The 18555-nt window shown below is 54.1% G+C and overlaps 1 protein-coding gene across 8 annotated transcripts in view; it reads right to left on the bottom strand.

Moving 5' to 3' along the window:
* Positions 1 to 4327: 4327 nt before the first annotated feature.
* The window catches only part of LOC105694176 (protein abrupt), a 40079-nt gene continuing 25851 nt past the window's right edge, over positions 4328 to 18555 (bottom strand). For 5 of the 8 annotated variants that reach the window (XM_012414592.2, XM_012414588.2, XM_012414589.1 and 2 more), the window contains one exon: positions 4328 to 14142. In XM_012414592.2, the coding sequence (XP_012270015.1) occupies positions 13157 to 14142 (986 nt within the window). In that variant the 3' untranslated portion in view covers positions 4328 to 13156. Of the gene's footprint in view, positions 14143 to 15046; positions 17587 to 18555 lie in introns of those variants that run through there. The other 3 variants (XR_001103509.2, XM_012414594.2, XM_012414595.2) reach the window with 3 other exon arrangements.

An 18555-nucleotide genomic window follows, 5' to 3' on the forward strand; every position in this document is an offset into this window, starting at 1 on the left:
GTCCGCCGACGACTGACGGACGATGCCGCGGTGCCGACCCTCCGACCCTGCGGCCGCGCGACGCCAGCGACGCCGACGACGCCCCACGTCCCTCCTGGCACGCACCGAGGGGGCAACCGCGGGCAACCGCGACAGTTGCTCGCCGCCTGAAGAACCATCGACTCTCCTACGCGCTCGCCACGCACTTATTGCGTCTCTTTCCGCACTTCGGAACTGCGACGTATCCCTTGGAATTAAGAGAGTTCCTTCTCCAGCCGCGCCCTCGTGCCGAGGTCGAGGAACGGTCGTTAACGGCGAACTCATGGATCCAGATAAATAAAAGAGTGTCATCCGGACCGTTGAAAAGGAGACTCGTGGTTCCCTTTCAATCGGCGTCCTTTTCCTTTCGACATTCCTCGCCGTTTTTCGAGGGCACTCGGGCCGCCGCAAAATGGCCGCACGGCGTAATTAATTGACGAACCAGAAGTCGGGTCGAAGATTCGGGTCCCGGCGTTAAGCCCGCGTAGATGCCTTGCGTACTTCCCGGCGAATTACGTTATACCGTACACCCGAGCTCACGCAAATTCTGACACGTACTTCTAGCGGTCGCGCGTAATCGTAATCGCGAGGTGCGAAAACCGACGCGTGACGCGCCGACCGGAATTGCGACACGTACCCGACTCGTGAGGACGCGTAATCGCGACCGATGTGCACGACCCCGTTCGCCGATGCTCAAATTAATAAGAGGAAAGGCTTAAGGTGAAGTTAACCGCGTCGAGGAACTTGATTGACGTCGAAAAATAATATTTTTCTAAATGCCTACGTTGCCAACGTTCGTTTTTATATTGACAGCTGTGTCGAATTATATTGGGTATTGTACCAAATGGCATACTCCACCTGTCGTTTTCGTACAATAATTATAAAGAAATCGAAGTAAAACTTCAGAAATCCTCTGGATTCGTGCTTTCTGCGGCCCTAATTGACTGCAGAGGGACCCCCTGCGCCATCTGCGATTTCCAGGTCAATTAAATTTTCACTCCGAGACCTCGTATTCCCATCGTTTTAGCATAGAAGCGCATAAAACACTTTTTTTGCCTTTATCCCGTTCAAATGCGAGTTTATCGATTACCAAAGTGTTCTAAGTTGTCGTCAAATTGTCCTGACCCTTTCGTTTCTCATATCAGAGCCTTCGATAATTGTATATCGATCGAAATATGAGAGCTCGACGCCATTTTGGTTCTGGTCTGGGCTGAGTTAAATAATTTTGTCCAAAAATCCACATTTTGAACGTGTCAGGACAATTCTTAGATGATCAGGAGTGATGTGTCAAAATTTCGGTCAGTTTGGTCTAATGCCCTTAAAAAAAAGCATTGTATTCAAATCGACTGATTTGAAGGGAGTTTCACTTCACCTTAAGAGCTCCGTGGTAAACGGTAATTCGCATTAACTACGCGCGAGCCGGGAGTACCGAGGCACGCGTGGGTGAGTCGAGGTACTAAACAATTGCGGTTCCCATTGGCGTTACTCTATCTGTAAAGCCTCGCATTTTCTCGGAGGACTCGTTATAGAGAGAGCGGGATCCGAAGTCCTCCTTCTTATGGCGAATCATTTTCTCGCCGTGTACGCGGGATTTCTTACGACGAGGATGTTGGCCAATTTCTTCGAAGGTCCGTTTAGATCGGGTTTTCAACGGCGATAGGAACCCACCGGAAACGAACCGTTTCACTGAGAAATGGCCGCGGCCCGCCATCGACGGTCTCTTGGAACCTGACTCGAGCGCCGAATAGGGAAATCGGTCGGCGAACGTGACAGCGAACGTGACAGCGAACGTGACAACAAACGCGACAACGAACGTGACAACGCCCGCAACGCTGGGAGCGGGACAGTCGCGTTTTGTTTCCCGAACAGTTCCTACGTGATCGCGGAAACGATCGAACGCCAATTACGCCGCATCGAGGACGGCTGGTCTTAAGAAAGGAAATTATATTAACTCGATGTTCCCTCGAAGTAATGTTAATACATCGATTCGTTATCGGTTAAAAGGAAAGGGCTTTGGTTCGCGATAACAAGGGGGATTCCGATACTTCCGACGCTTGAATTCGAGGCGTGGCGCCATTTTTGAAAACGGCCGCCTTCGGATAACGCTCTTCTTCACCGAAAAGATTAAGATAGAAATGTAGGAGAATGACCGGCGTTGGGGACGATAATTTTAACTCGACGTTCCTCCAAAGTAATCTCAAAAACTCGGATCGCTTTCGGTTAAGTGAGGAAGATTTTACTTCCCTTTTTGAAACAAGAGTGTTCGCGACATATCCGGCGATTTGAATAGGACGCGCGGCGCCATTTTTGAAAACGGTCGCGCTCGAAGAACGCTCCCCTCCACCAAGAGGGTTAGTTTGTAAGCAGAAGCGATTCTGGATTCCTTTCCAACATCTCGGAGCTTTCCGCGGAAACGATTCCCCTCGCAATTCGCTCTCGCGCGCCTCCTGGCGCTCCGAAAGCGAAAGCAAAGCGAAAGCGAGCACCGCTGCGTGGCCAATTACGAATTCCAATTTCCTTTATGCACTTTCCAGGAAAATCTGCGCCTCTGCCGTCCGGTCTTCGAAAAGAGTCGCATGGTTCGGTTCCGATCTGCGAGGCGTCGGCATTGTCCCCTGCGGAAGCGTGGCGCGTTGTCGCTAGATAATTGCACCTCTAGTGACACTCAACCGTGTTGGCCCGGGCACTGTGGAAAAAGTTACCCGCAGCACCCACGAGTTGAGGTTACGTAAGAGAACGATAAGCAAAATCGTGGAAGAAACCGAATCCAAGGCACAGGCCTTGGATAGAAGTCGTCCCGGAACCGCCTCCTCGATCCAAGTCGAATGGAAAGCCTCTTTGCGTCTTCGCGAGGCGGCTCGAGTCGGATCGAGGGATCGGTAATCGCAGCTGCCGCATCTTAACGGGTGCTCTCACCGAGGGCTTTCATCCCTCGAAACGCCAAAGGCGAACAGAGCCCTCGTTGTACGAGTGCGAGGCTCGATTGCGAATTAGCGCGCTGGCCGTTCGAGTACGTTCCAAGAGTCGGCCGGTACTTCGGTACAGACCTCCGCATAAGTCGCCGTCTCTTGACTGGCGAATAAAACCCTGCAAGTATATCGGAAAATCTCGCCGACTCGGGCCACTGCAAAATAAGCGTGTAATGTTCTGATAAGTACAATAATGAATAGCGCGCGGCACTTGCAATACTTATTCTATGGAGTCAAAGTGCGCACGTGCGTAAACTGGAACCTTGGTCAGGCGCAGATTTCCTGGAACTACTTCGCGTGCTCGGTGCGCCATCTCTCGAAGCCGCCACGAACCCGTTAGACAAATGCGCGACTCGCCGGTAAGCACTCGAAGTTCCTAGGTCGCCGCCAAATGGTAGTGTCATCTCTCGGAGAACCGGCGAACCTCATAGCCTCTCCACTCTTGCGTGAGGTGTCGCGGGTCAACGCCTGCGTGACTGGAGGTTCGAGCCAGAGATGAGTTGGGAGATTGCTCACAGGCAGGATCGTGCGATCGCATCCTGTGCTGCCCTCTGGTTTCGTACGTTAGCTTTCACCGTATTTGCCACCCAAGGGCGACGCAACTCAAAATTGACAAAATTGAGGGAAGACACTAAGGACCTTGGTGCAGATAANACCACCGTCAACTGCCGCATGGTATTACCGTCACGGGTACGTGAGCCGCCAACTATGACTGGTAGATGGTACCGCCATCGCGAGTGCGCGATCCCCTACCAGAAATTCGTTGTGCCGCCCTTGGGGGCAAAAAACAGTGAAAGCTAACGTACGAAACCAGAGGGCAGCACAGGATGCGATCGCACGATCCTGCCCGTGAACAATCTCCCAACTCATCTCTGGTATTACCATTACGAGTACGTGAGCCATCAACGGGGACTGGTAGATGGTACCGCCATCGCGAGTATGCGAGCTCCTATCAGAAATTCGTTGCGCCGCCCTTGGGGGGGAAAAAACGGTGAAAGCTAACGTACGAAACCAGAGGGCAGCACTGGATGCGATCGCACGATCCTGCCCGTGAGCAATATCCCAACTCATCTCTGGTTCAAGCTACAAGAGGAATTTCTGTGAAGTTGGTATGAAGTTTAAACCGCTCTAACTTTGGCAACCGCCATGAAACTATGAGTAATGGTTGACGGAAAGTCGTGCTTCCGTATCTACTAGTCCCAATAAATTAACTTTATTTTTATAATCTCCATTTCAGCTTGTACCATACTTATTATTTTAGGACACGCTGAAGCAGGGGTTAACCGCGCGGTCTCTTGCCTAGAATGGGGCCGTTTCGTCGAAAGGAAGCCACTGGCCTGAAAAATTCAGTGTCTTTATTGATATCGTAATATATTGTACACACTACTCCCCGGAGTTTCACATGTCTCACTCTCTCTGCAACTGCCGAAAGACTGCAGGTAAGTCAGTCGGCAGCTGCCCCCTTGTGAGTTGGCGTACCCTATATAATGAGACATCGTTCTATAATATTCCCGACTACTTACATTTACTCTTTCCATCCCACTCTTTGCGTAGTTGCGTACACGCGGTACCGTTACGATATATATATATTCGTGGATCGCGATAAAATAGGAACTGTAGTTGCTTCACCCCGTTTCTTTCCCTTGGGAAAGACGGGCAGTCGTGCTCGGCAGTATAACCGAGACTCGACTAATGACATTTATCGGATGTGACTTACCTATCCACAGGCACTGATACTTTAAAACCGATCGCTTTGAATTGCAAATATGTTGCCTTGGACGTGCTCAGGAGTAACCCTTTCGGCGGAGCAAGGTCAATTTCTAACACAAAAACACCTCGAAAAGCATCCCCCCCCGCGGACCTAAGGAATGAACCAAAGGAACGGCTCTTATCTAGTGGTTTTGATCATTTCTTTCATCCTTTTTCTTTCTTTTCTTTTTTTCTAAAATATTTATTGTATCGTATTGGCAAGTTGGATTGGCTTAAATGCTACAGACGGCAAAAAAACAATAGTGACCGAGCGCGCGTACGCGGACCACGGCAACGAGAGTAAAAAAAAAAAGAGAAAAACATTCGAAGGTACGCAAAAGAGCATTATGGATAAATAAGACTGTCGTATTTACAACGTAGGGGAGGAATCGCGGGGGAAAAAGAATAGTTGGGTCGGGATCTATGTCGAAGGGATATGCGTCTCGGCGCCGTTTTCTCGTCTGGCCCGAGACGCGAGTCGATTTGACTGTCAAATGGTAAAAAGTCAGGTCGAGAACTACCTTCTTCCTTCCGCATCCTTTTTACATGCACGTCGTCGAGGTCGCGCGCTGATTAGACACATGGCCCACTGAGCGCGTCGGGGGTCACATAAAACGCGGTGCCTCGACGCGTCGAGGATGGAGCGACCAACTAGAACTGCGCTTAAAACCCGCGGAACAAATTGGCTCATTAACAAAATCGTTTGACCGCGTTTGGTTCATTTTATAAAACATTTCGCGTTGAGCGAACCGAATTTCAGTTCACTTGACCATACTAGTTTGCTAGGACCAACTAAAGTGTTTCGCTTAAATCGCGTTCAATAATTTTAGAAAATATCTCAGGCGAATAAATAAAATATTTTAGCCAAATGTATCGAATTACATTAACATTTGAAGAGATCTACCGCCAGTATTTGATGTAATCGATGAAAAGTTCATAAAAAAGAAAAAAGAAAAATCGTATGATGTCAACCAAGTATTTCGTTCTCCATCTAACCATATATTTTATGGTTAAACCAACAAACATGTTATTGATTCGAGGAGAAATATTTTTATGCGCGCACCGTGCATTATTTTCACTAGAATGAAATTTAGGTCGAAACAATTTAACGCATCGCGTCAAGAATTGTAAACTCATTATAAATCCAGAGTCGCTCAATGGGACACGCCTACGCGTCAACGCGTCGCAGATCAACGCCCGCGTAACGTGAAACGCGCTCAGTGGGACACGGGTCTAACGAGTCTGCGCCAACGGGCGCTAAACGGGGCGCCGACCGAGACTAAAAGATCCGTCGAGCGGACGTTCCGCGGCGGTGTCTGTCAACGTAATAAAACATCAACGATAGCGAAAAGCACCTTAACGTAGTTAACCTTCGACGCTCCGTACAATCGGCGAGCGACGTCCCGGCGCCCCGCGTCTGCGCGGAGCTCCAGGACCGCAATCGGCGATCGCTCGCCCTCGGGGCTGGGCCGAGCCCTACGGCTCTCTAAACTAACGAAGAAAATCGCCAACGTATAACAATTCCGTACAACGCTCGTACAAACGTCGGCCTCCCTAGCGGAGCGAGCCAACGGCGGCGCTCCGCGTCTCGACGCAGGCTGGGACTCCATTGGGCGAAAAGGCTCGGTCGGAAATCGGACAGACCATCCGACATTTACGTATAAGTGCGCACACACGTCCTAGCATTCCCCGGGCGACCCCGTGGAACACAAAGCTCCCGTCCGAGGTGGCGTTTCCGAGCGGTTCCCCTCGAATGCTCGTCTCTATTAATAAACCGCGGTGAAAAGATACGGCGGTACCCGACGCCGCGCTAAAGGAAGAGGAACGAGAAAAGAATAAAAAGAGGGCCGACGGTCCGCAAACCACGGAAATTTCGACCAATCGAATCCGAGCCAGATTGCACCCAGGGTCTCGCTCCATCCCTCTCTACCTCCCTAGTAAAAACTCGAGAGCGGCGCGCATCCTCTCCTCTATCACTAGATGACTCTATGCCTATGGTTACGACGCATCCCTGATTATGTTCTCGGCATATATATATATATTTATTTATATGTATATCATATATGTACGTATCACTATTGACAATCTCACTCTCGTCCTCGCGCGCACACGTCGTTTCCCTCTCGCATATCCCATGCGTTCCCTCATTCTCTCCGTCTCTCTCACTCTCGCTCGCCCGTCGTATCTCTGTCGCGGTTAGTCAACGAATAGGTCGACCGAGGACTCGGCGAGGACGAAACTCGCCCCTCGCTCTCGCCCTCTCTTCGATCGTAGTAAGTACATCGTATTGCATTGTCGATTTGGAATTCAGCACTGTCATTCACGGATCGGCCGAGCCCCTAAAACGGGGGAACGCAGTGGCAGTGAATTATTCGTCTGCAGGAGGCTCGTTTTTTTCGCCGGACTTTTAACGCCTTCCCTTGCGACCGGGTCGAGAAGGAGCGCGAGAAATAAATCCCGGATGTCGCCCCGTCTGGACCCGCTCGGCCGATCCGTGCTCGGAAGCAACGCCTTAAGACCCTAGTCGAGGGAAGTATACATATATGTGTATGTATATATATATATATATTTCTTCCTTATCTTGCATTAAAATCGTGTAAATATGTATATTTATGTGTGTATATATATATATTTTTGTATATTCATTTATACGTCGTCGGAGGCGACATATCCACGCGGCGGGGATATTCACAGGTATAGATAGAAGACTGATACGTCCCTATCAACGGAGGTAGCTTGGGTGTGTGTGTGTCCTCGTGTATCGCGGTTTTCGCCCTTTAGGACTCTTCCCTCGAAACTGGTGGGGCTCGAGGCTGTCTAGCGGCGCAATCCGGAACTCGAGGTTGCGCGCGCCACCGTCGCCGAGAGGGCGGCGCTGGCGACGGTAGTCGAAAGTGCAGCGATAGAGTAGTAAAAGTAGGTGTAGTATACAAAGTAGAATGGTAGCACGGTAGTAGTAGTATCAACGTCTCTATATATGTAGTATCACGGCCTGTCTGCTTGAGGTTTTCCTGAGTTCAGTTATTGTTATATTACGCGACATCTCGTGTCGCGTAATAAGTACCTGAGTAGTTACGGAGCAGTCCCGCACGCCGCGGGCGTTCCGTTCTAAAAGCTATTGCAATACTGTATTCGTTGTATTTATCCCAAGTGACTATTGCGGACTATATTTCGGAGATCCTGTCGGAGACTCGAGGTTTTTTGGGGGCTGGAGGAGGTATCGTGTAAAAATATATATATACGTACGCTACGTGTATAAGGCGCGGGTACGCGCGACTCTGCGTATACCTAAGAATTAAATACTGCAGTAACAACTAACGATCAAGGTGGGACGAACATGCGAGCGCGAAATCGTCCTCGGAATCGACTCGATCGTTCCGGGACCGTTTCTCTTCCCCTTCGGTTGCTTCTTCTCGGTTTCGCCTCGCGAGGTATCGTCGGTATACGTATTATTAACGTTACTGTCGCTCTCTAGCGGATTCCTACGGTGACGCCAACTTGGCGTCTCTATGGCAACGCGGGACGCGCGGTCGAGGCTCCGAACGTCTCGGAAATTGTGCTTTTCCCTTTTTTGATCCCTTAACCAAACTACGCTGGATATTCGAGATTCGCCTACAAAGCGTTTACGACCTCTCGACGATTATGTCTCTCAAAAATGACCAAATTTCCCTCCTCGCGAACTTTGAACGCTGGATGACTGCGTGCACCAAAATGGCCGCCGTTCTCCGGTGACTGGCGTGAAAGGAAAACGGGCGTTCCGTTCCAAATGAAAATAGGCGTGAATTTATGAGTAACGCGTTTCTTTTTCTTTTTTTCTTCCCCTCTAGAAGAGCGTCTTTCGAAACGCGTCGGAAGCCTCGTCCGCGCAGTGACTCGAATTCACGACAACGACGCACGGTTCGCGAACGAGCGAATCGTCTGGCGAGATCACGGCGAGATCGAGGGTTCACGATCGAACGTGTCGGCTGTCTCTCTTTCTCTCTCTTTTTATCCCCTTCGCGCGAATACGGTACACGTGGACGTATACAAAAAATGTCAGGAAAAGAGGCGGACGATCGAGAAGGGTCGCGTTCGCGACCGTTACGCTATGGCACCGAATATCGTTAGCTCGTTAAGCGGATTCTGCAAACGCGTCGACTTTGCATTCGCGCGAGCTCTCAGGACCGTGTTTCGTTTCCGTGGAATTTCTTTTGCACAGGTTCGCCTCTTTCGTCGAGCGAGGCGCCGCGCCTCCTAGATCCAAGATGAAAATTTGTACTCTCGTGGAAAATAATCGTCTTACTTTAGATCGTTCTCTTTCGCCTCGCGTATCTAAATAGTATTTAGGATTATTGTTTCTCGTTCGCTCAGTCCATCCGATCGCGTCGCATATTACAGCCGCTACGTAGAGAGCTTCAAGGCAAGAAGTGGTTTCATTTGTACCGATTAGACCTGCAGATTTGTCCATCTCGTTGCGTTCCACTTGTATAACCCCTCCCATGCGTCATCAATTTCGTCGTTCGCAAATCTCTCGCCACATCGACTGTCCATCTTATTCTATCGGCCTCCATCCGTAGAATCGCGGGGGGACGCGAAACGCGGAGACAGGAGAAAAGCGTCGAGACATGTCGTACTAGCAACAAGACCCGAAAAGTCGACTCCGCGCTTTCCTCGACTCTCCGCGCGTTTCCCCCGACTGTCCATCTCGAAAAGCGTCGCCAACGGCAACTTTAGCCTTAAACTTACGGGGTTAGTATACACGGAGTATTCTCTACGAGCTAACCTAACCTAGAAACTACGCCCGCTCTCTTTCTCGAGCCGATCCGATCGCCCCGGACCGTCGAGTTGCCCGATATCCAGCTCACTTAAGAATAACGAGTGGTCGAAGCTCGATAAAGCACCGCTTCGAGCACTTTTCCCTTAACAGAGATGTACGGTACAAAATTCTACTCGAAACGGTGCTCTAGCGAGTCTTCTTTGTTACGGAATCCCTTTGAGAGGAGCCCAGCGGACCTGGAACAAGTACAGACGAGGCCGCCATGTTATACGGCGAGAGAGCTTAATGGTCACCCTTTACCCGGGAAACATAACCACGATTACAATTGCCAGTTTTTACAATTACTAATAAATAGGTATACAAATATCCATAACGCATTCTCAGCTGAATTTCCCTCCTTTCTTGCGTTTTTTATCTGGCTAAAAGGTATCGGGTACTTCGAAACGCCCGAATGGGTTTTTCTCTTCGGACGAAGACTGGTCCGGAGGTTCGGTGTCCAATTTTACAGTCCACCGGATTGAGATTTTATCGGCGTCGGGCCGTATTTCTCTCGTTCGCCGGACTCCTGCGCAAAGGGACAATCCCCACTGCCCGCAATATTTGCCACGCTCGAGATTCCTCGCTCGCTCCTGCACGCACGTGTGCCCACGCCTTGCCGCGCCGTTGCCGCCGGCTTGCATCGATCCGAGGACTGGCCGCGTGTTCGAGCACTCGAACGGAAAAGCGACGGTCCGAGGGCACTCGAGGGCGCTCGAAAACGAGAAACAAGAGCCTTTTCGCGTTTAATGAAACCCCGAATCTCGCGTGGTGCCCTCGGCCGTCGTTTTCCGGCGTCCCGCGCGGTGGCGCGCCGCAGACCTAACCTTAAAACTGCGGCAAAACGTGGGCGCGCGGCCTCGCACACTTCTATATTGCTAATGAGTTGCCTATGCCTAGTCTAATCACTGTCCTACGACCTACGAGAAGCTAACCTAACGCGATTAGTTTATGCGTGTGTGTATATTAGTAGGAACCATTTTACAGCTAGTCGGACCCCGATTTTCGGCCTGCGATCAGCGCGCGGGATCCACAATTTCGGGCGGGGATTCGTCGGGATAACACTCCGGATAACGAATGCGCCTCTTCTCGTACGCTTCCAGACACTCAACGTTGATTTTCCAAATTTAAATGGTATACGGGATTGGTTCATTTCCTCTGGAAGTGGAAGGGTGATTTACGGAGGTTTCAGCCTCTCTTCTTGCAAGCCTGTTCCGACATTGACGGTAATTCTTTATAAGTGAAGGTTGGGATCGGTCAATTTCGAAAAGGAAAAATCGTTCCTGAGGGTTTCTGGTCTCTTTACTTGCGTGATACTTCCGTTATCACTTGGAATCTAGAAAATTTCAGATAAACGTCCCGGAAATGGGTAGTAACGAACGGAGAGCGTCACGCCCGCGAAGAAAGATGGCGGCGCGCCTCAGGAGGTCGTCGGTTTCGAGGAGAAACGACGATATCAGGGGGCAAGGACGAGAAAGACTGCGTTAGAACGAACGTTAGTCAACGACGATCGATACGGGGTGACGGGGTAACGGGAGGGAGGGTGCCCGAGGGGGATGAAAAATGTCCAAGTCAGTCCTGGAAGCGGTCGAGAAGACGCGTTCCCCCGCCATTTTGATTTTCCAACTCTTGACTCTGTCGTCGGTCTCGACGATTCTCTGTCTTATAAAAAGAAAAAAAAAGATAGAAAATAAAAGAAAGAGAGAGAGACTGACAAGATTTAAAAAAAAAAGAAGAAAAACAACAAACACTTAATCTCTAACAGATCCCGACGTCGACATCGGTGCTCGCGCTCTCTCGACGTCCTCCGTCGGGGCGCTCCCTGAAGAAGGCGCTCGCGTCGCGTCTGTTCGGTGGTTAGGAAATAAAGTAGAAGCGCGCAAAACCAGACCGAAGTGCCAAAACGTCTACGTATACCTTCGACTCGGCGCACTCGCCGCCAACCTCTCCCTATAAATCTAGGCAATATATATTTATCCTCAACATTCATATATATATAATAATAATAATAATTAATAATCATCTCTCGCCGTCCGGAGCGCAAGAGGAGTCGATTCCCTCCCCGTCGCTGAATCACGAACAAAAAGAGAGAAAAAAAAAGAAGAAAAGAGAGGAAGAAAAAAAAACAGGCGCGACCGCGCGCTTCCAGCGCGTCGACCGCGCGTCGTCTCGTGTGTACACGGGCCTTAATACGGTTTCTAATAGCTCCCCAACAAATCGATGGCTAAATTGCTTGGCTCGCCCGAGACGAAAACAACGCCGCAGAGGGAGGGAGACGGAGACGCGGTTCTCTCGGGTAGTTTCTTCTCCCTTCCTCTCGGAGCGTCTCCCTCGCGGTTTCCCGCTCGCGATTCTCCTTCTCTCTAAATCCTACAGAGTTTTATTATGTGCATTGAGGTAGACCGATGGAATATACTTACGGAGGGACGTACGGAGGTCGCTCGCCGTCGCGGCGGCCATTATGTAGGCCAGTCGAGGGCGTCGAAGAGGCCTCGGAGTCTAGATTACCGGCCGAAAGAGTCGGTGTAACTGTCGACGGTACGGATTTTTCTATTTCCCGCGAGGTGAGCGTTCGCTTTGCCTCGTCCGTCTACTTCCGTCGGCGCTTTCGACCGAGAGTCTCGGGCGGTATGTATCTCCGCATATAATTTACGGGTCATTCCGAAAGTTCCGTCGTTTCTACAGGTGAGCTTTGAGGTAACTTCGCAAACAGAGAGCGTTAAGAGTCGTACCTGCCGCGCGGTATCCCATTTATCTCGCCGATTTGCTCGCGAGATCGTTCCGGTAGTCGCGATAGTTGCCCTGTGGGGTCAATCAGGCAGAAGTTCAGTCTTGGTTTCGATCGAAGCGAGCTACTCCGTTGGGTGACAATCAGTCACCCTCCCTCGAAAAAGGAAAAAAAAAAGAAAACGAGCAGCAGACGAGGCGCGAGCCAGAGATCCCGACCGGCTCCACGCTTCGGCTAGCGGGCAAATAATTGAAATAAAAATAACGCGTATATCTATCACGGGAAATCTGCAGGGCCCTCAACACCGCTGCCTGCAGGGACGTCATTTTCGAGCACAATTTTCGGCACGGCTGCCACCACGACTCCGAGCGGTCGCCCCGGCAAGAAGACGAGCAGCGGGCATTGGTAACGTATCAGTCGATAATATAAGTAAAGCGAGGAAAGCGGCAAAAAAAAACGGTTGCCACAAAACGACAGAACTACCGGAATGACCGAACGGTCGCGTAGACCGCGACTCCAAGGTAACTTTCGACCTTACCTTCTACAGGGGCGCAAGTCTACGGATCCGCCGCTTACGAAAGCTCGTTATTCCCCGCGCAAGGTCGGCAAAGTCTCACCTCGTCCGGGAAAAAAAGTCCTCGCGAAGAGCCGATACTCCAACGTACCTACGTGTCGGGCACTTTCCAACCGTTCCCCGGGTCCTGCGACGCGCACTGGCCCGTTTCCCTCGTCGCTCGGCGTGATCCGCCATCTTGGAGAACCGCGTCTTCGACGTCCTCTTCCGGGCGGTCGGGCGACTCAGAGGCAGGCGTTCTTCTCGTTCTTCGGGTCGGCGGCGCCGGGAGGCGGACGGACGGGCGGAGGGACGGAAAAACGTCGCGTCGTCGGCCGACGGAGAGCCTATTCCGCCTTGAGGCCGTCCGCCTCCTCGTTCTCGCTGAAGTCCTCGTCCTCGCCGACGGAGGACTCGGCGTCCTCGAGGGCGAGGTGCCGGGCGCGGAGGTCGGCGCGGTCCTCGAGGACGAGGCCGGGGGGCCGGCCCTCGTCCCTCCCGATGACGGGGTAGTCCTCGACGCCGCGGCTGCCCAGCTTGTCCATGGCGCTCATGTGCGCCATCTTCGCGGCGTGGGCGGCCGCGACGGCGGCGGCTTGCTCGGGACTGAGGCCCATCGTCAGGCCCGAGTTCTCGGCGATGAACTGGAGGTAGGTGTCGAGGATGGCCGAGCCGGTGGCGGAGGCGGCCGAGGCGCCGCGGTGTCCGGGGTGCAGGGGCGCCATGTTGGGCTCGCGGGCGCCCCCCAACATGCCGGAATCGAGGCTCTTGGCGGCCACGGCGCCGCCGTTGTTCTTGGGCCCGGGCCTCTGCTCCTGGGCCCCGGCCGCCTTGGAGATGACCGTGTTGTTGTTGGGCGTCGGCGAGCCGTACCTCAGGCTCAGCGGCAGCGTCAGGTCCTCTGGGTCGTCGCCCCCGCAGACCGAGCTGCCCGCCTCCGAGGGGGCCCCTCCGCGGGGCAGCTCCAGCCGCGCGTCCCCTCTCCTGGGCCCCGTCGGACTGGCCCGGGCCCGCAGCTCAGCCGGGCTGACCTTGACCCCGGCCTTGGCCAGTAGCCGCGAGGCCAGCTCTGGGTCGAAAGGGCTCGGCATCGGCAGCACCGGCAGGTCCTTCGTGCTGATGCCCCGGTGCTGCCTGGACATGTGCGAGTGCAGCGAGTTCCGGGACTTGGCGACCGTCCCGCACAGCACGCACCGGTACCCCGGGCACACCGTGTGCTTGTCCTCCAGGTGGGTCCGCAGCGTGTGGGCCGACCGGTAGATCTTCCCGCACTTCGGGCAGGGCCGCGGGTCCGTCGCGCGGACGCGCATCATGTCGAGGCCTCGCCGGGCGACTGCAATTTAGAACGGTGCACCTGCATTAGTGGCGTCTGCGATAGGCATGCCCGGATCCCGACCCGATTCCACCCGGCTCGCCCGACCGAAAGAAACCCATCCTTTCAACGGGAGCCCACGGACCCGGACGGTACACGCGGAAAAGTCATTGCCGGTTCGACCGACAATTTCATTATAACACGAACCAAACGTTTGGTCGACCTGGTCAAATTCTTTGGTCAACAACTTTTGGTCGATTACGTCAAATATTCTTGATCGTCCCAAGTATAATAAAATATTGTACAATTAAGTCGATGTGAAAGTGACGCGAAAGAGGTCTTAATTATGAAACTTTTCTCCGATCTGGATGAACCAAATCGTTTCAAACTTTACAGGGCGAATATGGAGACCATAAGGAAGGTCGTGACATCCATGACATTTCAATTTTAAAAAAAATTTGTTTATAGATATTTTCAACATTCACATTGGCCTTCGTGTTCACGTTGTGACGTATGAAACGATTCGGCACACCTAGATCGTAGAACAGTTTCATGAACTATTAATCTTTGCGAATGATACTTTCACATCCCCTTAACTAAAATGATTGGTTTATCGGCTAAAATATTTTCTAGAATTAACGATACGATTTACCTAATCGTTTTGATCGGTCGAGACAGGCGAGCTCGTTTGACGAACCAAATCTATATTTTCCCGCGTGTACCGTAGAGTCTCGACCAAAAGGATACCTTGAAAGCCCGTTTCATGCAGGATTCTCACGAAGGTCCTTCCCGCCGAGGCGATCGGCGGAGGTCCCAATTCCGTTCGATTAGAAATGGCTATCGGCGATCGAGGGGCACGAAGGTCTCTTGGGTGCTGGGAGAAACCATCAACGCCGCCTTGTTCGCCGTATATGTTTCTCTTTATTGTACAAAGCATTACTTAAGTGGTATACTTCACTCGATATATCGTATCCCTAAGTTCTGTCTAAAATAATACGCGCGCGCCTGCTCGTAGGATAGGTGCTCTATACATCGCAGGACATACATTTATTTATTTATATTTATATATATATATATAATCTATATATGTATATAATATTAATAAACGTGTGTATGTATAAATATGCATTTCTGTGTGTTCGCGTGGGTCTGTTCGCGTATGTCGGCGCGGCATCTTCTTCCCGAATTCGCGCCTCCCCGGGTAAAGCGCGGCGGTGCCGCGCGAGACGAGATCTCGGATCTGGACCCGAAGTTTTTGGACCTCCGAATCCTCCGAACGTCATTCCCGAGAGCAATTAACAGGAACCTGGGTAGGGCATGCTATTCCCAAAAAGGTTACGTCCCCGAGTAAGTAACCGGCGAAACCGAGCGACGGAGCCGCGCGATTCTTCCCGACTAGAAAACGGCGTTTTTGAGAGTCAAAGAGGGAACGGAGATCCCGCCGTCGCGACGAAGAGCAACTGGAAATCGCGGGTGAATCTGAAGGAGGAAGGTCCCCGGTCCGCGACCGGAGGGGACGACCCGAGTCCCGATATGTCGAGAGGCAGCGCCGCGGTCCAGGGTCGGCGGTCGGGGTCGCCGTCGAGGTCGCCGTCGAGGTCGAGAGCCGTCGGGCCCCCGGGGACCGACGTCGGACGCGACGAGGCGGAAAGGGGGCCGGCGTATAAAAATAATACTAGGATCCCGCGGGAGCGCCTCGACGTCGCGACCGGGGCCCGATGGGGGGACCGGGGCCCGATGTCGGGACCGGGCCCCGCGTCGGCGCCTCCACCTACCTCGGGGTACCTTAAACTCTAGGCGACACGTAACGCGTAAGGCTGGCTTACTCGGCTTTGAGGAACATCGTTTTCGCGCAATACGCGGCCCGACTCGTGGGGCCCAAGTGGGCCCTGGGAGCGACTTGCCCGAGAGTCGCGGCTGGGCCCTCCGCGGGCGTCTCTCCTGAGCGGCGCACGGAATACTGCTTCGGTCTCGGTTTGGGTCCGCGAGTCCCATCGGGCCCACCCGGGGGCCATCACACGTAGGTCCACCTGAGGGTCTTGATGCGGTCCCACTGCACGGGGTGCTTGAGTCGCATGTGGTTGCGCACGCTGTTAGGGTGGGAGAAGGTTTTCGCGCAGGAGGCGACCGGGCAGGTGGGCGAGTCCCGGGGGTAGTGATGGTCCAGGTGGGCCCTCATGGCCCCGATGTCGGGCAGGGTCCTGCAGCAGAGAGGACACCGGTACCCGTGTTGGCGGTGGTGTTCGCGAAGCATCCTCTGCTGCCGGAACTCGGATTGCTGCTGGGCCCGCTCGTATTTGACGACCGCGGCTCCGGGCCCGGGCCCGGGCCCCGCCGGGAAGAAGGACGGCTCCTTCCGGGGCCGAGGCGCCTCCACCTCGGCCTCGGCCCGGGCCTGACTTCGGTGCTGGTGCTCGTGGTGGTGGGCGCGGTGACGTTGCTGGTGATGGCTGTGGTGGTGGTGGTAAGCCGCACCCTCTGCCTCATCGAGCCCGGGATCTGCAACCACCACCACACACCAACGTTACCTCACCAGCCTCCGTCGTCCTCTCCGCTCGACTCTCGGTACTCTCTCGCTACTCTCTCTCTCTCTCTCGCTCTCTCTCTCTCCCTCTCCCTCTCTCTCGGCGCGGGGCCTGATCGGGGACCGAGGGCCAAGGGGCCGGCCGACTTCGCGTCGACAAGGATCCCATGCAGGGACAGCGGGAAGGGGGACCGCGGACCACGGGGTCGGCCTTCGTTCCGTCGACCGGCCCGGTCGCACCGCTTAAGGCTAAGGCCGCGTCGGAGGAACGCACCTACCCTGGCACCGACCAGCTATCGACCAGCTATCGACCCCCGCCCACCGTTGCGCCGAAACCGCACGGTGGTCGCGACCCGGGTCTCGTCCCGTCTCGTTCCTCTACCGCCACCGGACCTGGATCCCGGTCCGTCGACCGGCGTCGCGAGTCCCCGGACGCTGCGCAATCGCCTCCCTCCGAACGCGCACGACGAGCAGCGCGCGAGGTCCCCGCGGACCGCGTGCCCGCCCGGGTCGGGGCCGCGTCGTTCATGGTCCCGAGGCGCGGTCTCAGGGCAGCGAAGGGGCCTGGTGCTGGCTGGCCGGGTTGTTGGGATTGTTGAGACTCGGCCTCTGGTGGATCCCGTGGGCCTGGAGCTGGTGGTTAATCAGGTAGTGCTTCGTCTTGCAGCGCTTCCCGCACACGTTGCACTGGGGCCACGTGTCAGGGGGCGGCCAGTTCGAGTGGACGTTTTTCACGTGCTGCCTTAGGTTGCTCGGCGAGGAGTAGCTGCGTCCGCAGTAACGGCACACCGGCCTCGCGTCGTCGTGCCTCAGGGCCGTGTAGAGCCTAGCGAAGTTCTCCACGGCCTGGGACTCGGACGGGCACGCGCCGACGCCGACGCCGACCCCGACGCCGACGCCGACGCCCACCCCGACGTCCTCCCGCTTCGGCATCACCGATCCTACAACCCAGGACACGTGCCCCGTCAGAGTCATGCCCATTCCGCCTAGGGGTTACGGGGTCTCCTCGGTCTCCCACGCATTCACACCCATTCGCTCTTTTTCGCCCCCTTTCGCATCCACGTTCGGAACTCTTCTCGTTCACCTTCCTCGCACCCTCGAGGTGGACCCCGCTCGTCCTTCCCGGCGTGCACGACGCCCCAAGGACCTCGAGTCCTCGAAGCGTCCCGGCCACGTCTCGGGAACGACGATCCAGGACCCCTCGTCCTCGTCATCCCTTCCACCCATTCGCTCTCTTTCTCTCGCCATTCACCCCTTCTCCACCAGCCCAGGAACCACCTGGGAAGCTCGAGTTCTGGACCTCGAGCTTCCCAGGCTACCTCTTTCTCTCTTTCTTTCTCTCTCAAGTCGGTGGACAAGCAGACAAGCACTTCCTCTTTCTCCCGGGTGAGACTCACCCAGCCACGCACACACACGCACGCACTCTCGTACTCTCAGGGCATGCCCGGTTGTAGGATGGTGTGTGGTACCCCGACCGCAACGAGTCGATCGCTGGTGTCGCATCGTCCCTTCGGACTCGCTCCACGAGCTCGCTCGTCGACGTCTTCCACTCCGATTTCGACCCGCGGATGGCGCAAACCCCGGGGAACGCACCGGGTCGAAAGCGGCCCGAAATGGCGTCTTTATCAAATTTGGATCCTCGCCAAGACCCGGCGATCTCCCCTTCCCCCCGTGCACCGACTCGACGCCTCGCGAGGCCCCGGCCCTCGAGGGAGTCGAAAGGAGCGGAACGGAAGACACCTCGAGGACAGCCGAGCAAGCGAGACGGGACTAGGTCTCCTCGAGAGAAAAGGAGAGAGCGTGAGCAAACTACGTAAGAACCTCGGTATCGACCCATCTCCCTGGCCTCGTTACGACCCATCATCCTGTCTGCATCCGGCAACGACGCCTCGCCCCTTTCGCGGCTTTCA

Source organism: Orussus abietinus, unplaced genomic scaffold (assembly GCF_000612105.2).
Source record: "Orussus abietinus isolate OABI.00-Male unplaced genomic scaffold, Oabi_2.0 scaffold6, whole genome shotgun sequence".
Classification (NCBI taxonomy): Eukaryota; Metazoa; Arthropoda; class Insecta; order Hymenoptera; family Orussidae; genus Orussus; species Orussus abietinus.